At 41.1% G+C, this 25,343-nt stretch overlaps 4 protein-coding genes across 4 annotated transcripts; 1 reads left to right on the top strand and 3 right to left on the bottom strand.

Annotated features, from left to right (window-relative positions):
* Nucleotides 1–155: 155 nt before the first annotated feature.
* Nucleotides 156–7,987, bottom strand: rapsn (receptor-associated protein of the synapse, 43kD). The gene is made up of 8 exons (XM_050074187.1): nucleotides 7,048–7,987; nucleotides 6,115–6,453; nucleotides 5,286–5,444; nucleotides 4,436–4,534; nucleotides 4,176–4,298; nucleotides 4,004–4,057; nucleotides 2,692–2,891; nucleotides 156–2,591 (listed from the first exon to the last, which is right to left on the bottom strand). The coding sequence occupies exons 1-8, from the start codon at nucleotides 7,270–7,272 to the stop codon at nucleotides 2,519–2,521; spliced, it is 1,272 nt and encodes a 423-aa protein (XP_049930144.1). The 5' UTR covers nucleotides 7,273–7,987; the 3' UTR covers nucleotides 156–2,518.
* A 535-nt stretch (nucleotides 7,988–8,522) lies between these two features.
* Nucleotides 8,523–12,756, bottom strand: kbtbd4 (kelch repeat and BTB (POZ) domain containing 4). Its single transcript, XM_050073079.1, has 5 exons — nucleotides 12,694–12,756; nucleotides 10,569–11,043; nucleotides 10,346–10,487; nucleotides 10,058–10,164; nucleotides 8,523–9,945 (listed from the first exon to the last, which is right to left on the bottom strand). Exons 2-5 carry the CDS (start codon nucleotides 11,028–11,030, stop codon nucleotides 9,085–9,087), a joined length of 1,572 nt encoding a protein of 523 aa, XP_049929036.1. The 5' UTR covers nucleotides 11,031–11,043; nucleotides 12,694–12,756; the 3' UTR covers nucleotides 8,523–9,084.
* Nucleotides 12,757–14,489: 1,733 nt separating this feature from the next.
* LOC126408404 (protein FAM180B) lies at nucleotides 14,490–15,262 on the top strand. Its single transcript, XM_050073933.1, has 3 exons — nucleotides 14,490–14,562; nucleotides 14,740–14,813; nucleotides 14,912–15,262. Exons 1-3 carry the CDS (start codon nucleotides 14,490–14,492, stop codon nucleotides 15,260–15,262), a joined length of 498 nt encoding a protein of 165 aa, XP_049929890.1.
* Nucleotides 15,263–15,392: 130 nt separating this feature from the next.
* On the bottom strand, nucleotides 15,393–23,508 carry ddb2 (damage-specific DNA binding protein 2). Its single transcript, XM_050074203.1, is given in 12 exon segments — nucleotides 15,393–16,339; nucleotides 16,342–16,569; nucleotides 16,677–16,722; nucleotides 16,805–16,960; nucleotides 18,173–18,318; nucleotides 18,411–18,588; nucleotides 18,777–18,876; nucleotides 19,271–19,437; nucleotides 21,458–21,649; nucleotides 22,955–23,064; nucleotides 23,149–23,281; nucleotides 23,384–23,508. Coding segments are annotated over 11 exon segments (1,476 nt in total). The 5' UTR covers nucleotides 23,273–23,281; nucleotides 23,384–23,508; the 3' UTR covers nucleotides 15,393–16,310.
* Nucleotides 23,509–25,343: the final 1,835 nt, after the last annotated feature.

The following is a 25,343-nucleotide window of genomic DNA, read 5'->3' as shown; positions in this document are numbered from 1 at the left end:
AGTACGACTGGTTAAAATACACGTCGCGTATTCCCCATACTACACGTTTAAACCTGTCAAGTCATGGTGGCAGACTGACATTCACTTTCAATTTGAAAACTTAGGCCATTTACATAGAGACAATGTAAAAAAACAAACCCAAACATTTACTTTCGATACACTTTATTCTCCACAATGAAATGTTTCCATATTCGACACAGTAACATGGTTTGACTCAATGCATAAATATATTAACAATGCATTCTAGTCAGACTCTAAATCATGGTTATATCAACATGATGCCTAGAAAAACATAACAATTCTACATGTACTTAAATGTGGTGTTATTACTGCATTAATCCTCTAAGGAGGGCAAAGCTTAGAGGCAAAAACAGAGGTAGTTTAAACTGTTAAACGATGAGTGGCTGTACTGTCAGAGAAGTCTTCTTTTACACCCCAGAACCAAGAATAACAAGTGTAGATGACATCTATGCTTTACAACATGTTTACAGTTTCTGTACTATGGGTAAACAGACAGTGAATCAACAGTATTTTGGATGCTGAGACCTAAAACAGGAAGCAGGTGATGTTCAGATGTAGTGATGTGTGGGAAAGGTAAGTGCTTGTGCAGTAAAAGTTATTGTGCTGGTCTTTCTCTCTTCATGCTGCCAACTAGTGTTGCCAAAATATAAATTTATCCATATATATATATATCAATTCTGAATATCTGAAACAGCTTTAATACTCATTTTCCGCACTACTCATACATGGGTACCAACTGTGCTTTCTTGCTGCTGTTCTCTGCTACTAAGAAAATTAATCGCTGTCATGTTATAGCCTTGTTATATTTATCTTTTAATAAGCATTTTAAATTTCATGCCCTCAATGTCCATTTTTATTTCGTATCAAAAACTCGTATTGAATATGGATATTTTCAAGGTATTGCATCAAAGTTAGGAATTCGAGCACCGTGACAACACTGCTGTTTCCTGCTCACATGTATGAAGAGAGAAGACAAAATACTTAATATTTTAAAGTTACAGTATTGTGTGTAGTCCTTAAATTTGATAAAAATAAGTTCATGGCCTCTTTGCTTGAATTCTGAATGCTGAAAAAAAAGGGTTGACAGTATTTTTTTTTAAATCATTTTGTCCTCACAGCAACAACAATTTATCTTGTTTTGACCATACAATTGAATTACTGTGTCTCAAATCAATGTCTTAAAAGAATATTTTTGTAAACTACAGTCTTGCTAAAAAGAAATTTAGTAGGAGTTTTGGAGGAAAACCTACTGTAAATGAAAAACCTTGTTACAGCCACGATGACTTTAATTGACGTGGCTTTTTTTTTTCATTAAAATGAACAAATATATAAGGAATATGAATCATAAAAGCCACTTAATATTAAGAAATACTATGATAAACAATTCCGAAATAAGTAAATACAGTTACAGATACATGTGATGATGTAATGTGATGTAATCCTTCGTTGCTGGGCATTGTAAATAAAACATGCAACATGTAATAGCTCCCTCGAAACCGCCTTAAAATTACAATACCTCTGCCTCCAGTTAATCAATATTTACATATGACTTCAAAACACTACATTAAAACATACTGCATTGATCTCCTGTAAATAATTATCTGACAAGTGTGTGATTGGTCAAATAAGATCCTTTCATAATAGGTTTCCTTCTCAGCAATATTTGTCCTTAAATCGCCACAGAATTATATTGATGTCAGACTTAAGAGTTAAACATCGATACATAAGGAATTTCTCTGAACACAGTTTGTGTTGATCCGGCTCTTTAGTCTCTGTGATAAGGAACAAAAAAAAAGAAACAGCTGCGTGAATCTGTTCTGTAAAGACATACTAGTTTTGAATGGTTAAGAGATTTTAGCTCGTCTTTTGGTTTTACAAAACACCTCAAATACAGTAACTCAAACGTTCAAAACAAATTAACATGAGAATAGTATGTACATGAATACAATAATAAATATACCATGTATGAAATCAGTTAAACTCTGAAATGGCTCTGTGTTCTGATACAAAAAAAAATCAGAGAACTGTTAAAGAAAAATTGGATGTTGTGTAAAAGGTAATATCAGAATTTGAACAACAAACCCTGTGACTAAGATCACCGACGATCATCTTGACTTCACGAAACAATTCTAATGCATAAAATAGCAAATAGAAGTTAGAAACGCTCTTCGGACGGTCGTTCTTCCTCAAGACTTAAAAGGCCAGTCGTCAGAGACAACGTAGGTTCTTTCTTCTTCAGCTTATGATAAAATGTAACACTGTCACTTAAACCTCCACCGTCAGCTGTGACTCAGACGGGTGCCTTGATTGTGTCCTCAGAGCCGCACTCTGCGACACCCAGGGTTCAGTTCAGCGTCCCCTTCACAGAGCAGTGAATCATTTACTCCTCAAACATCTTCAGCACATCTCGAGGCCGCCTGCTTCTCTCAGATCAGTCAGGAGCCAGTGAGGCTTTGCGCTGTGTCTGCAGATCCAACGCACAAACGCAGTCTCACAATCACACAAATCCAGGCTTCATGGAGGACTTGAAACATTTAGGACAGCCCTTCGTCCCGTTTGTCTGCAGACACCTGAGAGGATGAAACAGCAGAGTGTCAACAGTTTTATCTGTCATTAAAATAAAGAAAAACACATATTAACTTCTGTCTTTTGTGTAATCAAAACACTCACTTGAGATGGAAAATGTGGGAACAGGGTAAGGCCTGCAGTTTTTGGTCCCTGTCCCCGATGGACTCTCCACACATGCCGCAGTAGAGCTCCAGCTCCTCGACACACTGCAGGAACTTCACCACCTGCTCTCTGAGCTCCTCCTGCTGCCCTCGGCTCCGATAAATCCCCTCACTCAGGCAGTGCACCTTCAGCGTACACAGCTTAACACACAAATCAGGCAAAAGACAATGAGACAAGTGTAACAATTACCATAAAACTTCAGTTAGTAGCCCAGGCTATTATTGGCTTAAATCCCTGAACTCAAGAGGCCTATATTTTGGACAGGCCTTTTATTCCTTTTACACAAAACTGTTGCTCAGCAAAGATCAGGAAATATGATCAAACTCTCTATCTGAACTAGTGTGAATATTACTTGTATGAAAATTAGGTTTTAAATAACATATCAATTATGTGTTATGTTACGACACTTGTTTCACGGCACCCAGCATACTGGCACAGCACTTCACTCTGCTAAAACAATACTCATTACTTGGATTAATTTTTATCAAACACACTTCTGCTACTTTTGATTGGTGGACAGCTTCAGACGAAGGGAGTCACCACTTATTTTTTTTATCATGCAGTTAAATCTGAATGACTTATTGACAAAAGTTTAAACATTTATATTTTTATGTGCGATCTAAGCGGCTAACTAATGTTAGCTCAAGTGGGTAGTCAACAATCAGGTTTTACACACCCAAAGAACTTCTATAAAAATGAACTGCTTGGCAACCAGACCAGGTCTCTAAATGACACAAAATAAGTGTAACTAGTCTACTAGCTACACATTTTGAAAAATAAAGGCCTGTCTCAAGGCCAGTCCCTTCTAAGGGACGGGACGTTTAATTGAAGTTCTACAGTATTTAATTTTTGAAGTAGTTCCTGATTAATTCTGTCAACCAACTCAACAATTGAATGACTAATAGTTGCAATTACATCTGGGCGATACTGACAACATCTTTTGTAGAGTTAACTACTGGTGCTTTCACAAAATATTTACACACTGGGATCTGTGATAAATGATCATCAGTACTGTGGATATAATGACTGAGTGAGTGAAGGAAAATATTAGAACAGCTACAACAGTCTGGTAAGTTTGGAAAATTACATCACTTCACTGTAATGCAGCCTTTAAAACGAAAACACGACTTATGACACTATGATCTAAGACGATATCCACAGTTTCATATCAAGATATTTGTATGATATCGATACATTGCCCTACTGTAGTTGCAGCTCTACTTGTACTTGTGTCCTGTGTATCATCAGTTACCTTGTTTCCCATCCCGTCCGCCAATTCCTGAGCTCGCTGCAAAGAATCAAGCGCCTGGAAAATAAGCAGTGAGGCAGGGCGTGTCATAGTTAACACAAAAGTATTTTCATGAGCAACAATAAAGTCGAAAAGACCGTGATGTCTGAAGAGACATTTATATAATGATAGGTACCTTGTCATATTCTTTCTGCAGAAGCCAACACTTTGCAACTCCCAGGTAGACATGTGACTGTCCGAGACGGTTTCCAATCTCAGTCATGATAGCCAGTGCAGACTCGTAGCGAGGGAATGCTTTCTGCGTGCATGAAGAGAAATAACAAAATGAAGCTCCACATATAGATGCCACAGCAACAAGAAAAAAGTGACTAAGTATTTGAAAGGTTCTGTGTGAAAGACAAAATGGAGGAGCATGCACAAACAGTGGCACCTTACATCAACGTCACGCCTACAGCGATGTATGTCTGCAAAGTTTAGTAAGCACAGAGCCTGCAGAGGACGGTCACCGTGCTGCAAAGCGATCTTCATAGACTCCTGTTGAAGTGTAAGACAGAGGTTTTAGAGGAGAAAGGAATTCATCTGAGCGCCTCAACTGTGATGAAACCACCAACTGCTGAAATGTACTGACGGGAAATCAGTGTGGATAATTTGGAAACTGGACTTTCATGCTAGTCAGGTTCATCATCACCAGATACATTTCAAACTGTATTTTATTAGACTACTTTTACAACTGGCATTCAGTTATCTCATTTATCAGCTTCAGTATATTTTCAAATAAATCAGACCGAGACGTGATGAAGAACGTGAGACGTTGTTGTTTCACCTTTAGGACTCCTCTTGTACTCTGGTATTCTAAACACGACAACATGTGTAACTTGTTTGTCTAAATGTGTTTGGCAAATGTAATAAATCTGAAATGCATCCTGCTGTCTTGTTACTTTACTTTTGCACTCCAAGGCAATGACATCAAGTTATTTTTCACCCTCGGTACATAATTAGAACAGGGTGAAGACTAAAGCCACCCTCTTCATTAACACTTTAAACCAGCGCCTCTGTGAGCATATTTTTGTCGAGGTCTAAGGCCCCATACAACAGAACAACTGGGGCCTGCACCTGTCTGCTGCACAACATCTACTGTATGTGCAGCTCCAACGTCGGGGGGGACGGCGACTTGGTGAGGAAACAAAAACTGTGACATTCTCCACAAGTTATGCAGGTTTGTCTTTGTGGGGCTGAGTGACGTCTCAGGGGATTGTAATCGTGTTGGACGGTTATAAAACAATACCTCACAGCACTCCATGGCGTCTGGCAGGCGCTCCAGTTTCCTGTAGGCGACAGACATGTGGTACTGACTCATGGCTCGATACTTGAGGCTCCAACCCTTGCCGTAGTCATTGACGAGCTCAGCTGCTTTGCAGGGGAAGAACAAGGCTTTCTCATAGTCCTGTTGGCAGAGGTTATTGATGAGTAAGACCTCCGATGTCCAATTATTGCCCACATATGGCAGCATCTTAGTCAAACGTCCTATTTAGATACTACTGACACGGACATTCTGGTTCGTAATCCCCTTTTTACGACGATTCAACGTTTGACAGCGCCCAAAAGACCCTTTCAAAAAATTAGCAGTTTTGATAAATGTGTCTCGGGTATTATTAGCAGACGTATTATGTTTTCTTCCATGAAATAATGTGACATACGAGTGCATTCTTCAAATGCCACTTCATCACAATCCCATTGAAACCCATCCTCCCCAGGAAGCCGAGGGATTACTCTTACAAATCTCTGATGTCAAGGGTACTACATACGCCCCCGCCAGCCAGCCTGCTCACTCTGCCATGGTTTCACAATGCCCAGTACCTCGTGAGCTAATCATTGATGATGTTAGTTTGGATGCTCTGCAGTGTTATCATACTCCACAAACACGTCATCAAGTCACACATGCAATCTAATCAACGGTTTACCCAAATGATCTACGACTATCAGAAAGGGAAAGGTTCCTTTTCAGACCCCTTGTCTATAATTTGTCATATAATAAAGACATTTACTCAAAGGGTGATGCTGAGCAAAGACTACAAGGACAGAACAATCAAATCTCATTAACTTATAAAAACTACCTTAAGATGGATGTAGATGTTTCCCAGACTGCAGCAGACCCTGCACTCCAGCATCTTGTCGTCGTTGTTGTGTGCGTAGCGCAGGGCCTTCTCGTAGCTCTCCAAAGCTTTCTGGAAGACGCTGAGGCCCAGGAAGGCATTGCCCATGCTAAGACATACCTGGCCGTTGAGCTGCAGGCTGACCGTGGTGCCCTGCATGTTTAAGCAGGTCTTACAGTAGGACACCGTTTTCTGGAAGTCGCACAGCTTCTCGTTGCTGCGCGCCAAGTTCAGGTAGCCCTCCGTCAGGTAGTCTGGGTCCTCCATTTCTCTGGCTGTGTCGATTTGATCGAGAGCGTACTGCGAAGAGAGAGTGAGAGTGAGGAGATGGAAAACTTATTGTAAATACATTCATATGAACAAGGAGAAATGATACGATATATTTATTCACAAACATGAGGCCTCTACTTTATCACGTCCTCATGAAAGCGGGGTGAAAGAGAGTAGGCGCTGCTTGAGTAAAGATGGTTATGTCAACAAGACACCCCACACTGATACTCGGGTTGCAGGGCACTTATTTACTCTGCATCGTGTGGAAGCCACAAATTAACCCATGCTTCTCAAGATCACTGTAAATGGAACCGAGAGGGCGACCTTTGACCTCTTCTTGTTCAATAGTCACTTGGACAGTGTAGAAATGTTAAAATGCAACTACAGCACAAACTCTACCACTCCTGAGCAGACGTGACGACATATAAAATTGATGGGATATTCAGTTACACACACACAGACAGACACGCACATACAAAGTGCAGATTGCATAACTCAAGATATGATCACACTGTAGTAAAAATGAGAGAAATGTCTTGGATTATCTAAACCAAATGACACCACTGATATTTAGAGTAGAACACAGAGGTTAAGTTACTCTGTGCAGTTCTCCTGGAGGCTTACCTTGAGCATATCTTTGTATTTTCCCATCTCTGAGTGAGCCGTGATCAGGCACCCCAACACCCGAAACTTCCCCCCAGGATCTGAGGTCTTCTCCAGCACTTTTATCCAGACATGCAGGGCTTTGTCTGTCTGATTGGACTGATACAACCTCAGGCCCTTCTCTATCTGCTGCTTGGTTTGGTCCTGGCCCATCTCTGGTGCAAGGCGCCTCATAAAAATATTCATTCGTTTAGGCCATGCAATTTCAGTGAGGCAGCAAGAAAGTAGATCCTTGCCATGCACAGAACAACTCCCAAGAAGATCCCTTGAAGATGATCCTCCGTGAGGGTCGCTGCCAGAAGGCCTACCAGATCCCGCTCTCTCAGCTCCGGCTGTGCTGAGATGGAGAGGAAACTGGATCCGCCAAAGTAAAACGGCAACACACCAAGACCATTATCACCAGTCGCTTCGTGGAGAGCCGGAGAGCCGGAAAAATACCTTCCCCATTTAACCCTGCAGTGATCCCCTCTCACCATCAAGTGTTCAGAAATTCTCCCACCGATTTCCGCTTGAAAAATGCCAAAGAAACACGTTTCCCGGCGGAGTGCTCGCAGTGATATCCCAGAATATCTACTCCCTCCACACCCCAGCGAAAGGAATTCTCAGCACCCCTGTGTCCAACCCCCTCCACCTTCCTCCTACTGCTGGCGCTACAGCAGATGGCCTTGTCACTCTAGACCATGTGTCCCTTCAGGAATTCTGTCCTGCCCTCAGCAAGCAGTCCCAAGGTCACTACAGCTCCTAGCGATCTACCTTCGCACTAAACCTCACTCGCTGACACTGGACTACACATTTTTACATCTCAACCCTGCGGAGTGTTAAACACACACTGACCTCACCAGAGTGTCACATGTGGGACTGTGAGCTGTGATACGGGGGCTATAAACAGGGCCATTGCCCAACATTAAGGGACTGCATGTCAGATGGTGCTCGTAGTGGCCGTCAGTTCCTATTGGGAGTTCTTATGGAGACGCATATGTGCCCCCAGAAACCCCCACCCCTCATCTTGGCGTCAGCAACTGATGCTTAGAATAGTTCACAAAGTCTGACATGTTACTGGGCTTGGGTTTCAGCTGCGCAGCCTCCTGCAACACATCAATGGGATCAAAGTTTTGGCCTCTCTGTAGTAGCTTTCTCTCCTTCGACTCCCCTTTTCCTCCCCCAAGGACAAAACAGGCACCTTTACCACCTCGCCATTCACAAGATGCATTACCAGTCCAAAGATAAATACTGTTAGGAGTTATGTCTTTGTTGTGGCAAAGCTTTCAATAGCGATGTGAAAACACAACGTGCCATTTATAAATGCATCCCTGCACAACTGCAAGAATGAAAGATCCTAAACCTCTGGGAATAAGCATAGTATTAACAGTGAGAGATACTTAATGCATAAAGACTAAAGGGATGTAAATAAGAGATCAGACAGCGACAGATTTTAGCTACAGCGATATATATTTAACATTTCTGTTAACAGTTTAACATGTACATCAAAAAATACAATCTCAAGACAAGAAAGTGTGAAAAATTGAAAAGTTAGAAAACATCCTCCATTATCATGTTTATGCACTTCAAATTTGACATCTGAGGATATTCACCTACAACATCATGACACACGTGTTCACGTACAATATACCGAAGGATGTTTCATGTTCAGCAAAGTTCTTACACTGAAGTTGTTCATGCGTGTCAATAAAACAAGCGGTGCACAGGAAACAATGTCGTTTAGTTCATCACTGGTCACAGCATCACTACAATTTGTTTGACTTGTCAGCTAAAGGGATCCACAATGAGACACACTGGAATAATACAAGCAAGTGACGCACACTGCTGAACTGTTTGTACTGGTCTGAATGGAATGAGTGACACAGAAACCAGCTGAGTAAATACATTTAGAGCACAGCAGGTCTCCTCACAGGATGTCTGAACGGTGAAGTCATCGTAAGTTATCCAACAGTCTTCCCTGATTGTTTGTGGCGGCTGTGTGAACATCCAAAGGACAGTTTAGGCCAAAACAAACTGCCAGTTTGTGAGGAGGATTTTTATACCTCTGATAACGGAGACGACAGATGTGGCCGGGTTAAACTTTAACGTGTTTGCGTCCCCTTTCTTACATTTGTCCCTGAAGACGTATATGCAGCCGTTACAGCTGGCCACCTTCCACAGTGAAGGGACGCAGCTCCACACCTCAGGGAAGCGCAGGCGGGTGAAGCTCTCCAGCAGAGGGTTGTAGCACACCAGGGAGTCTCCCTCTGCTACAATGAAGATCACGTCCATGTGGACCGCAGCGTGCATGCAGCCTGCAAAAGGCAGCATGTAGGGTTTGATCTGGCACTTCTGGGAGGCGGTGTCAAAGCACTGAATCAGTCGTGATGGCTTAGTAAAAAAGTCCATGTCGTTCTCCTCCCCTCCGAGCAGGTAGATGGTACCGCCCAGGTTAACACCAGCAGCCCCGGACACTGCACTGTCCAGCTGGCTGGTTTCTGTCCACATGTTGTCCTTCACTGTGTAGTAGATGACAGCGTTAGAGAGCGTGTCCTGTAACGTCTTACCTCCTAGTGAGTAGATAGCGTCCTCTGTAGAGACAGAGACCATGGTGTGGTGGAGGCGGTCTCTGGGCAGTGGGGCGCAGCGTTCCCAGTCCATGGTGTGCATGTTGCACTTCCACATCCGGCGAGGGATGGACCCGCCCACCACATACAGGTCACCTCCGTGTTTACAGGCTGCGGTGATCTGATGGCATAAACTGTTCTGGCCGCTCACGCTGATCGCATCATCCTCGTCACAGTGAAGTGACACGGCCAGGGAGTGAGTCCGTGTCTCCTCTTTACCAATCAGGTAAATGTGGACGTTCTCACCAATTTCCTGAACAAGATGAAGAAATATCAGACATCAGAGATACAAACAGTTACAGCAAACGTAAAATAAGGGCGCCCTTTTTAAAAATATTTTTCAGCTCGAGATGAGAGAATGTCACCTTCAGATTTTCTTGGAGGATAGAAGAGAACTCCTCTCTCTCCACCTTGTTGTGGTTTATCCACGACTCAATGGCCACTGTTGGATTCTGGGAGCTCGGAACGCCATCTGAACACAAACAAACCCTTAGAATATTACATAAACAACAAAGTAATATAAATAATAATACAGCACATGGCTTAAAGTAAACTGAAAAACTCTATTTCAGATGTCATCACAGACAGATAGGACACCATGGCACATGCTACCAGGAAGTCATGGCACATACTGATTGAGAGACAGATAATACCTTTGATAATGTCCAAGAGCAGACAGAGAGGCAGATTAAGAAATTCTTCTGCCTGATGCAGCTGGGCCAGGTGGATTTTAGCACAATGCTTGGCTGCAGTATACAACTCTTGGTCACTGTGTCTGTCTGCAAGCCACATCACCTGGACAAAAACAGATAATTATTAAACTGATACTACACATTTATGACTAAGTCGCAGAGACTTGTGAAAACAGCGAATCACCTGCAGGCAGTTCTTGACCTCTACCGTCCGCGAGAGGAAGCGGGAGCATTCCTCAAACAGTGCAGTCAGCTGGTACATATCTGCCATCTCATAGGTGTCCTGAAGCTCCTCAACCCTCAGTTTAATCGTGCCGTGATAGATGTAGTCAATCAGCAGCTGAAAGACAGTGGCGCTGACATCCTTCAGCTCTATAGAGCGGTTGCGGGACTCTTTGAGGTTGGAGGTGAACATGGAGCGGAAGAAACTGCTCTGTGCTGAGAGCACAAGCCGGTGCAGGTGAAACTCTTTGCTGTCCACGGTGATGGTGACATCAGCAAACAGGCCGTCCTCCAGACACAGGTCCATGATGCTTTTCACTACACGGCTGGAGTGGGAGCGGTCGGTGAAGGTGTATCCCAGGAAGTAGTTCTCCTCTCCGACAGAGCCCCCGACACTGAGGCCCCCATCCTCGCTGGAATCCATCTTTGCTGCTCACCTGACAGAGTCAACAAAAAACATAGCATCATTTTACACCAATTTATATAATATGTCTGGCTAAAACTAATGCACTCTACTACAAAATCCTGCCTTCATTAAGTTATAATGTTCAGTAGAGTAGGGTTGATTATAGCCTTACACTGGAGGCCAATACGGATGTTGATACTGTAGTGTTTACTACTATGATATACACCGATCCACCAAAACATTAAAGCCACTGGCGGGTGAAGAGAATAGCATTGCTACAAAGTTATGTTAGGGAAACTTAGGTCCTGGCATTCATGTAGATGCCGTCTGACACACTCCACCCACCCAAACACAGCTACAGTCCAAGCAATGCCCTCAGCACTCCCCAATGGCAGTTGTCCTCCCAGCGGAATATGTACCATGCCACAATGTAAACACTGCTCAGGAATGGCCCAAGAAAAGTGTCAAAGAGCTCAAGGCATCAACCTGTCCTCCAAATTCTCCAGACTCCAATGTGATTGAACATTTGTGGGATGTGCCAGTACCCAAGAGGTAGCCCCGATCCACAGTGGAGCCTCTTTGGAACAGACTTGGCTCTGACCTGTTGAGGGATGACACAGGACCTTTGGGGAACTGGAACTGGGACCTTATGGGTAGATCCTTTGAGCCCTGTGGGTTATAAGGTGGGGTACCAGCACGTCCCTTTGATGCTTGATCATATTGGGATCTGGGGAATTTGGAGGCCAGGTCGACACCTTGAGCTCTCTGTCACCTTCCTCAGGCCATTCCTGAGCAGTTTTCGCAGTGTAGCATGGCACATTTTATGCTGGGAGGACCACTGCTATTGGGGAGTGCTGTTGCCATGAGCGAGGTACTTGGTCTGCAATGGCATTTGGGTGGTTGGACCGAGTCAGGTGGCATCCACATGAGTGCTAGGATCCTGCAGAGCACTGCATTGTAACAAAATCATCAGTGTTATTCACTTCACCTGAATGGGACATTTTGAAAATGTGTCAGTGGTCTTTAGTAAAGGTAACAGTCAAACACATTTAAGCATTTCTGTACTGCAATGTTTTGATACTCATCAGCTGAATATCCCTTTAATTTCGACATTGATTGAACTTCATGGTTGTTCTGGAGACTGTATTTTGTGGTGCTGTTAAATTGTACTGCGTTATACTGAATGGTGTTTCTAAACATAAGCCCACCTCATTTAGTTCAACTATGAGACACTAAATAAAGCCTCCAACAGCACCATACAGTTAAACACACCTCACCTATAACCCTCATAGAGGTTATAGGACTGTTACATTAACGGTAGACTGTATTAGTTTTAGCCAATCTTGTGAAATGAGTATATATTGTTATAATATCCAAAACACAGAGGCTGCTGCTTAACGGCTTGGTTATATTGCTATTAAAATGCACTTCTGAAACACGTTTTTAGGTGTTAATGTCACCGGTTCATAAACAGATGAGGGTGCAGTGCCTGAGAAGCTAACGCTAGCTCTGTTGTTATGATTAGCTAGCGTTAGCAACCACAGCAGCTAGCTGGCTGGCTAACGTTCCCTTGACTGACAGTTCAACAGTGATATCCTGGTGGCAGAGTTATAATTAGGACTGTAAACGAGACAAAAGAGTCGTAACGCTTTGAAAGTGACAAGTAAACAGTCGTGTTTACCTTTATCGCCACTACTGTATCATGCAGGAGCAGCTGAACTCTTCACCGGAAGTAAATAAACCTTTTCATAACACGAGTCTCTGGTATGAACTGATGGTGCTGCCCCCTGGTGGTGGAGCTGTGGTACTGCAGGTACTCTTTTTTCCTGCTGATGTAAATAAAGCTGTAAAACACTCAGCTCACAAGGTACAGTTTGTCCAAAATATTAAATATTATTGAAGAGAAATCACCAGAATGGTAAAAGCCAAAGAGAGGAGCTTTGAAATCTCAAATAACATCTAAAGGGGAAGCTTCACAATGGACTGGCAAGCTCCAGATGCTCCTCTGAAATTCACCTTATGAATGATTCTCATGTAAACAATAATGCATTAGGAACATAGTGTACATGTGTGTAAAATGTATCTTATTATGAATAATGTGGGTCTATATGACTATAAAGGCATCGTTACATCTTCCCCCATTATTAATTTATTTTTTTTAATTTATTTTTCCCCCATGTTTTGTTTTAATTGAATTTTTTTTGTTGTTGTTGGTATTAATTTACTTACAATTATACTTACCTGTGTTTTATTTTTATCAAGCTCAGGCTTAATACAAAAATAATGATGAAAAAAAAATTAATTATAAAAAAAGAAAAGAAAAATCTAATGAATTCTTGTATTAAAGGTTTAATTAGGCCCTTGGAAAAAAACTACATATACTATCAGGGATAATAAATCACTGTATCACACCACCTGGGGTCCCTTCATGTGTTACATAGAGAGGACAGACCTAACCCACATCTTGGAAGTACCCGGGGCTATACAATAGGTGACCCTTTTTTTCTTGTTAAGTGTAGTCAAAATGTATACAATATAATGTGTACTCAAACTGAAGTGTATTGTATTGCACTAAAACAATCCTCAACCTGTAATTTATGATTTTCTTGCCCCTCTTATTTTTATTTTTTCCTCCCTCATTAATTTAATTTAATTTAATTTGTTTTTGTTTGTTTTTATTTTTATATTATTATTTTTATATTTATTTATTTTATCTTTAAATCCATACTTTTGGGATGGGGGTGGATTAAATGTGTGTTAAATACTCAGTGGTTGTACCAAGATTTTGTCCTGGTGTCCTTTTCTTGTCCTTCTCTGTTTGTGGATGTATATATACACACACATAATGGATGTGTGTATGTGTATGACTTTGTTTATTGTTGTTAAAGTCAGTAAAGATACTGGTGGGAAAAGAAGGTTTAATTAGGACAATAATACTCAGACTGCAGAGCATATTTGTTTTCTAGTATGAATTAGTGCAGGAGTTCTGGTTATCTTTCCACAGCTGGTGTCACTGACTGAATGTGACGTCTGCTGGAGCAGGTATGAAGGAGAAACAGCAGGATTTGTGTTAAATATTTAGATTTCATTGGGTTAACATTTATTTATAGTTGTAAATACTCCTGAATGAACAAATATAAGAATGAACTCAACTATAACTACTTTCATAAAGGTCAAACCTCCTCTTTTACTGGACTCATTAATGTTTAATGAGTCTTTTTGTTGTTGTTGCCAGTGTGAACTTTCAGCCCAACTAACTCAAAGTTCTGCACGCAGTGGAAATGAAGGACCAGAATAAAAAAATATTGCTCTCTGCTTTGCATCACAGCCATCTGGCTTTTGGTCCCTTTTTCCAAGGTGGAAAAATGAATGGTATTCAGGCTGAGCTGCTTCTGCCTGAATTCACAACAGTGGGCGAGGGAGCAGAGAGGTGAGAAGGATGCTGTGTTTTATCTGTCGGAGATAATCAAAGGAAGAATGACCATGAAAACACACCTTAATATCTGCCTTCAGGTCGTTTTATTGCTTTCGTTTGAGCAAGTGCTGCAAGGTAAGTAGAAACAGAAGATCTTCTAACAGGACAGACGTTTTTAGGGTTGTTATATAATGATACTCCATGTTCTGATCAATAAGCAGTTAGCAGCAAAAGTGTCAGTGTATGCAGGCACTGATAGTTTCTCTGCATTTTAAGTATTCTACAGTTAAACTGGAGTATTTTCTTCTTTAGATGTGGCTGCAGGCAGAAGTCCAACTTCTCTTAAGCCTGGCCCATCAGTCTCTGATGCAAACCTGATGTTTGAGGTACTTGTTTCATTTTTGGAGTTAAAAGAAGTCGACACGCAGCTAAATCAAACATCTAGAGTAAGTGATGCATATTTATTTTTCTGCCCTGTGCACAGATCTTGCTGGGCGGAGTGGAGCTCGACCAGGACAACAACATCGTCCTGCTCGACAAGGAGATAGCATCGATGAAGCAAGGGCGGACGTTTCTGTCTCAGATCAACGACAACATTCCCAGAAGTGTGAGCTCCATGGTGCAGATGGTGACCATACTGAAGGGTCAGAGAAGGGGGAGGCCGCTGACTCCAGATCAGTTTGACAGCCTTGTTCTGAGCATGGTGTACTCTGCCCAGCAGGCCTGGCATCGGGAGACAGACGAAGAACAGGAGGCCTGGAGTGAAGTGCTCCTCCAGCTGGCAAACGTCACGGTCTATGATTTACGCGGAAGTTATCTCTTCAATTATGCATGATACACAACCTGCCATTCTGAATGAGATTAAGGTGTCTGCAATAAATCCTTTGCCTTAAATCTTCCTCTAACGTGTGCTTATCGTAACGCATATGGTCAAAGATTTGTAAGATAAGAACTAAATCATGTAGGAAACATAATTTTTATTATAGTACAGTAGAAAAAGACTTGTGAGAACGTACAAGAGTTCCAGTTTTTAACTGGTTTATAAAACAACATCAGAAACATTTTTTAAACATTCAAACAATCCCTGAAGTTAAAGACAGAACGAACACTAATAAAGGAATATATGCATGGATTTTTAACATCCATGCTATTATACAGTTGCGTGATTCGCAAACATGTCTCTGGGGAGAGGAGTTCCAGGAGGTCCCCAGAAAACTGGAGATTAGTGTATTTTTTACTAATTACTTTACTATAGAATTGAGCCCAATGTGAGAAAGGCTGTGTTCACACTACCAGCGATGCAGCAACAGGCCACAAGTCATTTTCAGTGGAAGCTGCCGACAAGAAGCTACAAACTGACTGGCAGCACTTGTTGCTAAAAGCTGAGCTGGCCTCAACTTCTTTTAAGCGCTCCAATAACGCGGTGAAGCGCCAACCAGTCATATGTGGCTGTTTTCTAGCAGTGACACTATGCTAACTTTATATGCATCGCTGTGCACACAGGGACACAATGGGCAGCGAAATGTGATGTCTAAATGGCTCCGACATTTATCAAATGTATAGATTGTTTTGACCAAATACAAACTTTAGATTGCGTTCAGTCAAATTGCTTTGTGGCAAGTAGCAGACGCACACAAGCTCATCATAACTGTAATAACGAGCATTTGCGCAGCACTTTAACAGCGACTGTAGCTGCTCATGCTGTTGCCATGTTGCTCATAGTGTGAACACAGCATCAGAGGCATAAGACTGATCATAGCTTTTACTTCCTCCTCGGTCATCACCTCAACTGTGACAACTACAGAATTTTAGTCTTAACCAAACTCTTTTCAGATGGAGAACCCTGCAGCGAAATCTTACCAAATGGGGAACGCTGATATAGTTTACATCTTCCTCATCTCTGCTTGTTTTTTTTAGTACTACTCGTCTTTGTCTTGGTTTGGGTCTCTGGTTCCTTCAGAGAAGCCAGTTTCTTCTTGAGCTTTGCATCCAAAGCAGGACCTCTCCTGTCCCTGCTGGGGCGCTGCTGCCGATTCCTCCTCTGGCCTTGTAAACTGTCCACTGAGGTCGAGGCTTTCTCCGACTCTTTGTGCCCATCGTTGATCAACCACTCGTTTCTATCCCACACCAGCACCGTCACACCTGTGAGTGAACATTAAGCAGCTTTAGTGACTCACTTCTACCACCTCTCACTGAACTGCCTTGATCTGACATCACATCCATTAATAACGTGCTTTTAAAAAACTCACCCATTCCAGATCCAATCACGTCACCCAATGGACTGAATTTGTTGACCTGTAAATAAATATATCTCTGCTTTAACAACTACAGTTTCCTGTCTTTGTGGTTTTTACAGTGTTGTTAGAAACATACTTACAGATTTAATCCCTGACACGGTGGGATCCTGCAGCTGACACACGAGCTCTGCTGTGTTGGAATCAAAGATGTCGATGGTCCTCTGATCTCCGGGGCAAACTCGGTCATCAGGGTAGCGGCCCGCCATGATGAGGTCATAGACAGGGTGCCATGTGGCCTACAGATAAATAACAACAGTATTCTGTTATCAAAATTACAAATGACAAGATATTGCTTACCCCTGGTATGTCTCTTTAAATGCTACCTGGTCCATTATTACAACAGGTCAAATTGATCACTATAAAGTGGACGATTATCATAACCAAATATTTTTACTTTTTCTTTATTCCTTGTGTAGATTACCATCTCACTGACATTTATACATTTACTGCATGGATAGGTCTTTAAAGTAATGGTGGGTATCACATGGGAGCATTATGTGACCGCGCATTATCAATCCACTTGACAAGGGCTGCCTCACCCACAGGTGCTGTCACATTTGTTTTCTGTCTCCATCAGCACCCATGTTTCTTGTTGTTAGAGCAGAATACACAAGGTAGCCCAAGGAACGCCAAGTTCCACTGCTGCATCTCGTTGGCTTGTTTTTGACATTTGTCACAAGCTTTTAGGAGACTTCAATTTCATTGAGAGAAAATTATTATCGGTTCTAGGCAAAGAATCACGTGAGTTAACCGTAGTTTTAGATGTTTTTCCATACATGATCGACCCACAATGAACACTTTAAGCAGTCTAATTACTATAAGCAAATTATTTAAACAGCAGTTGTGTAGGAATGATTGTCCCAAGATTTTTGATCCACATATGCAGTTGATCACTGTAGGTGGGCTCCACTGTATCTACAAATGACCTAAATATTAATATTATTTCTCCAACTGACTCTTAAACCCATTTTGATACCAATGACATGGTCTAATATGCATTTAGCTTCTGTCCTAAAGCCCCGTCCAGCTACACTTAGACTTTTTCCAGACATCTCTCTTAAACTTGTACTGAATGCCGAAGGGATGGAATGTGTTTTAGTCACAAGAAGCTGTAGTTTCACTGTACGTCTTCCTTTAAGCATTGATGCCTTGATGGCTGTCAAGCAAAGAGAAAATCAGGTTTGACATGTTTCTCTTTAACAAACAACATTAAAAAACTTAGTGATGCAGTCTTAATAGTGCTTTACGGTCCATTTTGAATATAAAAATAATCCACAGCACAGAAAAGGCTGAAAATCCACATCTTTAACTTAATTTTAGTCCCATGTAGTGAAGTCTTTCATGTTCGTTTATGCAATTAAACTATGTTTGTTAGTTTTGTTTCTGAAGTCATGATCCCTCAGGATGAGTTACAGAAGGATAGATACATATCTGGAGAAGAAACAAACCTTGATGGGTGTGAGATGCTGAAACTGTCTGTGTGGATGCTGGATGATATGTTGAGGCTTCGACCAATCAGAGGACGAGTAGACGCGGATCTGGTCATACTGGTCTGTGGTGAGCAGCTTGGAGCAGTCCAGTGGGTTGAAATAGGCTGCGAGGAAACGACAGTAACAGCTTTACCAAGATAATCTAGATTTTCAACCTTATGACAACCATATTGCACAAATGTTGAGTGAGTGTTACCTGAGTTGACGGCTTTCTCATGAGGCATCTCGTGGAGGAAGCTCTTCTTGTCTTTGATGTTTCTCAGGTCCCAAAGTTTCACCGTGTGGTCGACCGAGGCCGTCGCCAACAACCAGTCACAGCGGGGGTTGAACTCTGCGTGGGTCACTTTGGCTTTGTGCAACTTGTCACTGAAAATCTGCAACATACAAACAACAGAAGGCATTTACAATCAAAATGAGCAGCTTTTAAAGTCATTGCAGTACTTGCTTGCTTGAGTAATACCGATCCTCTTTAGTGGCTTCAAGACAACATGAGCTCTTTTCTCATTATAACACAGTAGAATTACTAAAATTATCTTCTTCACTGGGCAGTGGACACACGTACCTTTTGGCCATCCAAACCCAGGAGTACGAGCTGTCCCACATTGTCTCCTGTTACAAGCATCTGTCGACTCACAGACACGTCGAGACAGCAGTACCAGTAGCTGAAGGAAACAAAGAACAAAGTGAGTTTACTGGAGATAACTAAAATTAAACAGAGATGAAGCTTTAGTTTTCATACTGCAACAATTACTTTATGATCCAACAGAGAAAATTTTGCAGAATTAGAAAATGTCTGAAATAATGATCAACATTTTTAATATATTTAACAGAATGTGTATTAAAACATTTGAAACTGACACTAATGAACATAATTCTCTTTACTTCATTACTCTCCAGTCAAAGCTATTTATTTCTATCATCTTTCAAATCCTTAAACACAGCTTTTGTATTTCCTGAAAAGCTGGACTGTTTGAGACGTAAACATACATGCATATACTACAGCATATGATAATCACATCTTTATTCTGAGCATCAGTCTTCTGCCAGTTTCCTCACCAAACATTATGGTGATCGTGGCCACAGTCTTGTGTTCTGGACATAACGGTGGGTGTGCGGCCCTCAAAGCTCTGCATGGTCAATGTGCCCTCGCCAGAAGCCACATAGACTCTGGAAAGATCTGTCGGGCAGAACTTCATCCCTCCGATAAAGTCTCCTGCTCCGCTCTGTCCACAGAAACACAAATGCAGGCTTGTCATAGGGCAGTTCTCAGCACCACACAAATGTTCACCACTAAACCAGTGAGTGTCACCTGATGAGAAGACTGATGCTCAGGTTTAAAAGCTGCAATCCTTTTTGATTGTAGCTAACAGAAAACAAAAGGGACACAGTCTCTTACTTCAGTTCATCTGTGTGGGCAAACACCGTTAGAGTTGTCCCATTAAAATCTCGAAGTGCTGTCATACCCCCCATAGACGAGATGAACAGCTGAGTGGGATTTAACTGGTTAAACTTCATGTCTGTAACTGAGTCTCCAGCCCCCATCTAAGCAGAGAACCAATGACAGTGTGTCGTCATGTCAATTTAATGTGCACACGTATGAAATTAATCACAGCCTCAAAATGTATTTGTTCTTGGCCTCTAATAGCTGTATTAGGGACCCCAATTTCTGATTGTGTGATGAAAAAATAAGATCCTGTAAGTCATTACAATGGGAAACTTTCTCAAAAATATGAGAACAGGTTTTCAAAACTAGAAAAGTGCCATCAGTAGAGTGCAAATCTCTGCCAGGCAGCCACCCGGGATGATCGTGGCCACTCTAGACAATTCTTGTAATTCCAGGAGAAGCACCGCAGCGTGTTTCAGAAGCATCTCAGAAACTTTAAAAAACACAGGCCTCTTCTTTTTTTAAGCAGCTGCAGTTCATTACATGGAGCAGATCAGGTTTTCCTGCTAAGAGGCACTATATGCGAAATATAGATGTGATAAAATAATCAGGATGAATGTATTTTAAATAGCTAAAACACAGCCACAAATCTTTGATCCATGTTGTTCATAACCGGACTTCAACTTTATCTGTAGGCTACAGCACTACAAAGTAGGAAATAACACAATTAAAACAGACAATTTTTTTAAACTACATACCCTGGTTACTTACTTATAATAGAAGGACAAATATAAAGGAAAAATGACAAATTCAAAAAAATCTGTAACGGCTACAAAATCAGGCAGGCTAAATGTTTGGCTTCTGAAACGCTCCCGCTCTGGTAGGGTGCCATGCAGCTGATGGGAAAAAACGGGGTCACAGCTGTGCCTGGTGGAACTGTCACTTTTTTACAGTCAAGATGGCAGCAAAGAAAACAAAAATGGGTACTAACATAATCCATCTTACAACGGGCCCAACATTGGTGGATCATAATATATCAGATATGGACTTAATCTGCAAATGTTACCGTTCAAAATTGGACCAAACTTTTCTTTGGATGTCAGTTTTTGAGCTACGATGAAGGCCAACATGTGTCCTGCAACAGATGGTAAGGTTGTTGTTTTTACTTAAGCCAGTTTCTGGAAAATTTGTGGACCTAACAGCCAGCTAAGAGGAGCATGGAGTCAGCAGGTAATGATGGTATAAAAAAGTCAATAAAACAGGTTTTTCAAAAATTATGGACCACCGCAACCACGGGAGATTCTGGAACATATCAACATAAATGTGCACACAAAATACTAGACTGATTGGTCCAGTAGTTTGCAAGACAAACACACTCACGCACACAAATGTGGTGGAGATAACAATGATTTAGTGTCTGAAATTAATGATAAGCAATACTAAGTCATTATAATGAAAAAGTTTCCTGTTATAATGACTCAAAGGATCTTTTTTTTTTTTTCGCACTGGCAGAAATAGGCTTCCATAATGCAGCTACTTACACTCTACCGAGTGCACTTTTGTTGCTAGTTTTGAAAACTTTTTCTCAATATTTGAGCAAGTTGTTCATCATTTAGAGATTCTGAGACATTATTTTGAGAAAGTTTTTCTCAAAGATTGTAACTCATTAATTTAAGAAAGCTTCTCATAATAGTGACTAAGAGGATCTTTTTTTCATCATAATGGTAGAAATAGGCTTTAATATTTTGCATTATCTAAAAAGCAGTGTTTTAAGAAAATATATAATTTGCTGAACGCCTCATATTGTTGGTCAGTGACGTTTCTGGTACAACAAACCAGACCATAGTGCAGGAACTCACCCCTTCAATAAAGGTTTTTTTCTCAGGCACCTCATAGTCCCACAGAAATATGTCACCACCCTTTGAGCCCACGGCCATAGTAGTGGGATGAGTGGGATGCCACTCCAGACAGGTGATTCTGCGGTTGAAGGGGCTGCTGGCAGAGTGGAAATGATACGATGATAACGAGCGGACAAAAGGCTCCTGAAGACACTGGAAGAGAAAACAGAGTTAGATGAACAACTGCAACCTGAGGAGTTAACACGACCATGAATATACACTCACCGACCGCTTCAAATGCTAGCTATCACAAATAACTAATCAGCTAATTTTGTGGCAGCAACTTAATGCGTTTAGGCATGTAGACATGGTGAAGTTCAAACTGAGCATCAGAATGGAGAAGAAAGGTGATTTAAGTGACTCTGAACGTGGCATGGTTGTTGGTGCCAGACGAGCTGGTCTGAGTATTTTAGAAACTGCTGATCTACTGGGATTTTCACACACAACCATCTCTAGGGTTTACAGAGGATGGTCCGACAAAGAAACTATCCAGTGAGCATCAGTTCTCTGGGTGACATTGGCTTGTTGATGCCAGAGGTCAGAGGAGAATGGCCAGACTGGTTCAAGATGATAGAAAGGCAACAGTAACTCAAATAACCACTCGTTACAACCAAGGTCTGCAGAAGACCATCTCTGAACCAACAGCATGTTGAACCTTGAAGTAGATGGGCTACAGCAGCAGAAGACCACACCAGGTGCCACTCCTGTCAGCTAACAACAGGAAACTGAGGCTGCAATTCACTGGTGTAAATTTGGCGTAAACAACATGAAAGCATGGATCCATCCTGCCTTGTCAACGGTTCAGGCTGCTGCTGGTGGTGGTGTAATGGTGTGGGGGAGATTTTCTTGGCACACTTTGGGCCCCTTAATACCAACTGAGCATTGTTTAAACACCACAGCCTACCTGAGTATTGTTGCTGACCGTGTCCATCCCTTTTATGACCACAGTGTACCCATCTTCTGATGGCTACTTCCAGCAGGATAACGCGCCATGTCACAAACCTCAAATCATCTCAAACTGGTTTCTTGAACATGACAATGAGTTCACTGTACTCCAATGGCCTCCACAGTCACCAGATCTCAATCCAATAGAGCACCTTTGGGATGTGGTGGAACGGGAGATTCACTTCATGGATGTGCAGCTGACAAATGTGCAGCAACTGCATGATGCTGTCATGTCAATATGGACCAAAACCTCTGAGGAATGTTTCCAGCACCTTGTTGAATCTATGCTGCGAAGAATTAAGGCAGTTCTGACGGCAAAAGGGGTCCAACCTGGTACTAGCAAGGTGTGCCTAATAAAATGGCCAGTAGGTGTATGTTTCTACATATCAGAAAATGATGCACACATGCACAGTCAGTAAACTGCAGTAGAACTACATCCATATACAGCCATGATGACTCTATAAGTTGATGCACACTGTTAGTTTCTGTATTTGCGCAGTCTAACAGTCTCACCTGTCTCATCTGTGAGTGAAGACTTTGTCCCAGAGTGCTCTTGTAAATGTAGTGCAGGATGCTCCCATACCCTCCTCTCTTCCGGATTCCTGCAGACTTGGGGGGAGACTCTGCAAAACACGCAAATCAAATCATGACAAGAACATTTCATGTCCAATGTGCTGAAGCTGTCCTGTCCTGGGAGGGCTGCACACCTTGTTTGGATGTTTCTCCATCTTTTTTGTCTCGTAGTTTTTTGGCGAGACTTGGACCAGAATTCTTCTTCACTTTATTCTTTGATTCAGATGCATCCACTGACTTCGTCGGTTTGGCTTTCATTTCTCCACCCTAAAAAACAACAAGACAGTTATTGAAGTACAACACAACACGGAGACTAACTCGGCATGTGCTCAGCTAGCTGACATAACAAGGTTAAAACAGACTGCTCACCTGTGATGTTCAGCGTTTGTTCAGCGTTTAACGCAGCGGTGCAGGAAGTCCAGTGTTTGCATAACGCAGCACTACACGTGAAGGCTAATGGCTGCACGGCTGTGTTTTGTAACTCGTGTGTCTTTACAGCTGGTGGACGGTGGGTGTCACTGTTTGTCCACTGAGTGGACGCCATGTTTGTAGTTCTAATCGGACTCCAAACGGACATTAGGTCAGCTTTCAGTAAAGGGGCTTTATTTATGAGAAAAAAACCCCCATAATAATAACAATAATAAGAGAAATAAGAATATGTTTTGTTGTTTTCTCATTGTATATATTATAGAATATATCATTATTTGCACAGCTAAAAAACACAAAGAAAAAAATCATATTTTCTTTACATGACCCTATAAAAAGCATATGCAATAGATATTTTTGAAATATCTGCTTGTCTTTTTTTAAATATATATTTTAATTTTTTTAATATATATTTTTTTGAAAATATATTGTTTAAAAAACCTTTTCCACTGTGGTATAGACCAAGGTAAAACGTGCTAGTAAAACATAGTGGCTGCTGGATTTGTTTCACTTACCAGCCAGTGAAATAATGATACTGAATTGAATGGCTGGTAGAGTTTTAAATCCATCAGCTACAGTGGTAGGTAGACAAAACAGTTCATTTCCAACCTAGACTACAGCATATTATCAGGCATTATTATTGTATATATTTAGAGTATGTCTATCTGTCTATGACAAGCAGCACCTGTGGCAACTGTACATTTCTTTCTTCTTCATTTGGATTACAATTAGTTTCCACAAAGTGGTGTTTTGTCATGTATTTATTAATAACCTATAAATCTATATGCACCATTCACATTTTACAGATAGGCCTACTGTATGTCCATGATTTACAGTTGCACACAGTATAATTGTAAAATACACATGGTGTGTAGTGTTATTTTTTTTTACTGGAAAAATTAAGTCACCCTTCTACCTCACTCCTTATTTAAAAATCCAATACATTTCCCATCACACACCCAAATGATTTTTTTTTTAACTCTTGAAACTTCTCAGATCAGTACTGAGCTTGGTAAATTACCTTTTAGTTTTTCTGCACCAAATGGAACAAGTTACAAATGGTATTTAAATTAGACAGGTATGTGTCTATAGATCATTTTAAATGTATGCTAGATGTGTTTTATGTACAGTGCTCCTGTTTTGATAAATTCACAGACATGAGCATTGTTTTATCTTTATTGTATTGTTTTTATTGCTGTTGTTGTGATTTATCTATCATCTGTTACCTTTTTGTAAAACCATTTTACAATTTGTATTGCTGTTTATCATTCTTGACAGACATCACTGCCAGTAATTTATTTAATTGATTTTTTTTTCACCATTTTATTGCAGTTGTTATCATATATTATGTATCCTTCTAGACTGTATGAATGTGAATGTAGGGCATTGCTGTAAAATAGTTCAGTTTTCCCTGAATAAACAGTGGTTGATGATGAAATTGCACAGGAATGTTACACAGTATAAATAAAAAGAATAAGGTTTTGTATATGATGTATATGTATATGGGCCAATCATTATTATATGATAACATACAATATATAATATGATTATATAATATCATATATCATGTCTGGTATAGAAACATACTAAATGACTTTATGTTGCCAATATTTCAATACAATAATCTGAAATAAATCCCTCTCCTACAATAAGAATGATGAAGTCATATATTGTCTCTTTACGAACAATAAAAATAAATAAAGTCTGTCACTGTGAGAGTTCCACTTCTTGTTGCTGTTTATTTTCGTTTGCCTGGTTTGACTTTATATGTGTCTGGTATCAGTTTATCTGATGACTGTTACATACTTCACATTTCTCATGTTCCCTACAAGGCTCGGAGCTGAAGCCGGAAATACGTGTCAGCTTGTTGTGAAATCTGATTGGCTGCTGCCGGCTCGTTTTG

The sequence above is a fragment of the Epinephelus moara genome, chromosome 20 (genome assembly GCF_006386435.1).
Source record: "Epinephelus moara isolate mb chromosome 20, YSFRI_EMoa_1.0, whole genome shotgun sequence".
NCBI lineage: Eukaryota > Metazoa > Chordata > Actinopteri > Perciformes > Serranidae > Epinephelus > Epinephelus moara.
The sequence above is the reverse complement of the archived record's forward strand: the minus strand, read 5'-3'. Positions and strand labels throughout refer to the sequence as shown.

Bases quoted from the DNA above. Each gene is read 5' to 3' on its own strand.
- rapsn (XM_050074187.1), bottom strand. From the start codon at position 7,272: ATGAATATTTTTATGAGGCGCCTTGCACCAGAGATGGGCCAGGACCAA. The intron at 4,535-5,285 runs GTATTGTTTTAT...ACACTTCAACAG, and splicing joins ACGCCATGGAGTGCTGTGAG to GAGTCTATGAAGATCGCTTT. The intron at 4,058-4,175 runs GTACCTATCATT...CTTATTTTCCAG, and splicing joins TGCAGAAAGAATATGACAAG to GCGCTTGATTCTTTGCAGCG.
- kbtbd4 (XM_050073079.1), bottom strand. From the start codon at position 11,030: ATGGATTCCAGCGAGGATGGGGGCCTCAGTGTCGGGGGCTCTGTCGGA. The intron at 10,488-10,568 runs GTGATTCGCTGT...GTTTTTGTCCAG, and splicing joins AGGTCAAGAACTGCCTGCAG to GTGATGTGGCTTGCAGACAG. The intron at 10,165-10,345 runs GTATTATCTGTC...GTTTGTGTTCAG, and splicing joins GCTCTTGGACATTATCAAAG to ATGGCGTTCCGAGCTCCCAG.
- LOC126408404 (XM_050073933.1), top strand. From the start codon at position 14,490: ATGACCATGAAAACACACCTTAATATCTGCCTTCAGGTCGTTTTATTG. The intron at 14,563-14,739 runs GTAAGTAGAAAC...TTTCTTCTTTAG, and splicing joins GTTTGAGCAAGTGCTGCAAG to ATGTGGCTGCAGGCAGAAGT. The intron at 14,814-14,911 runs GTACTTGTTTCA...CCCTGTGCACAG, and splicing joins ATGCAAACCTGATGTTTGAG to ATCTTGCTGGGCGGAGTGGA.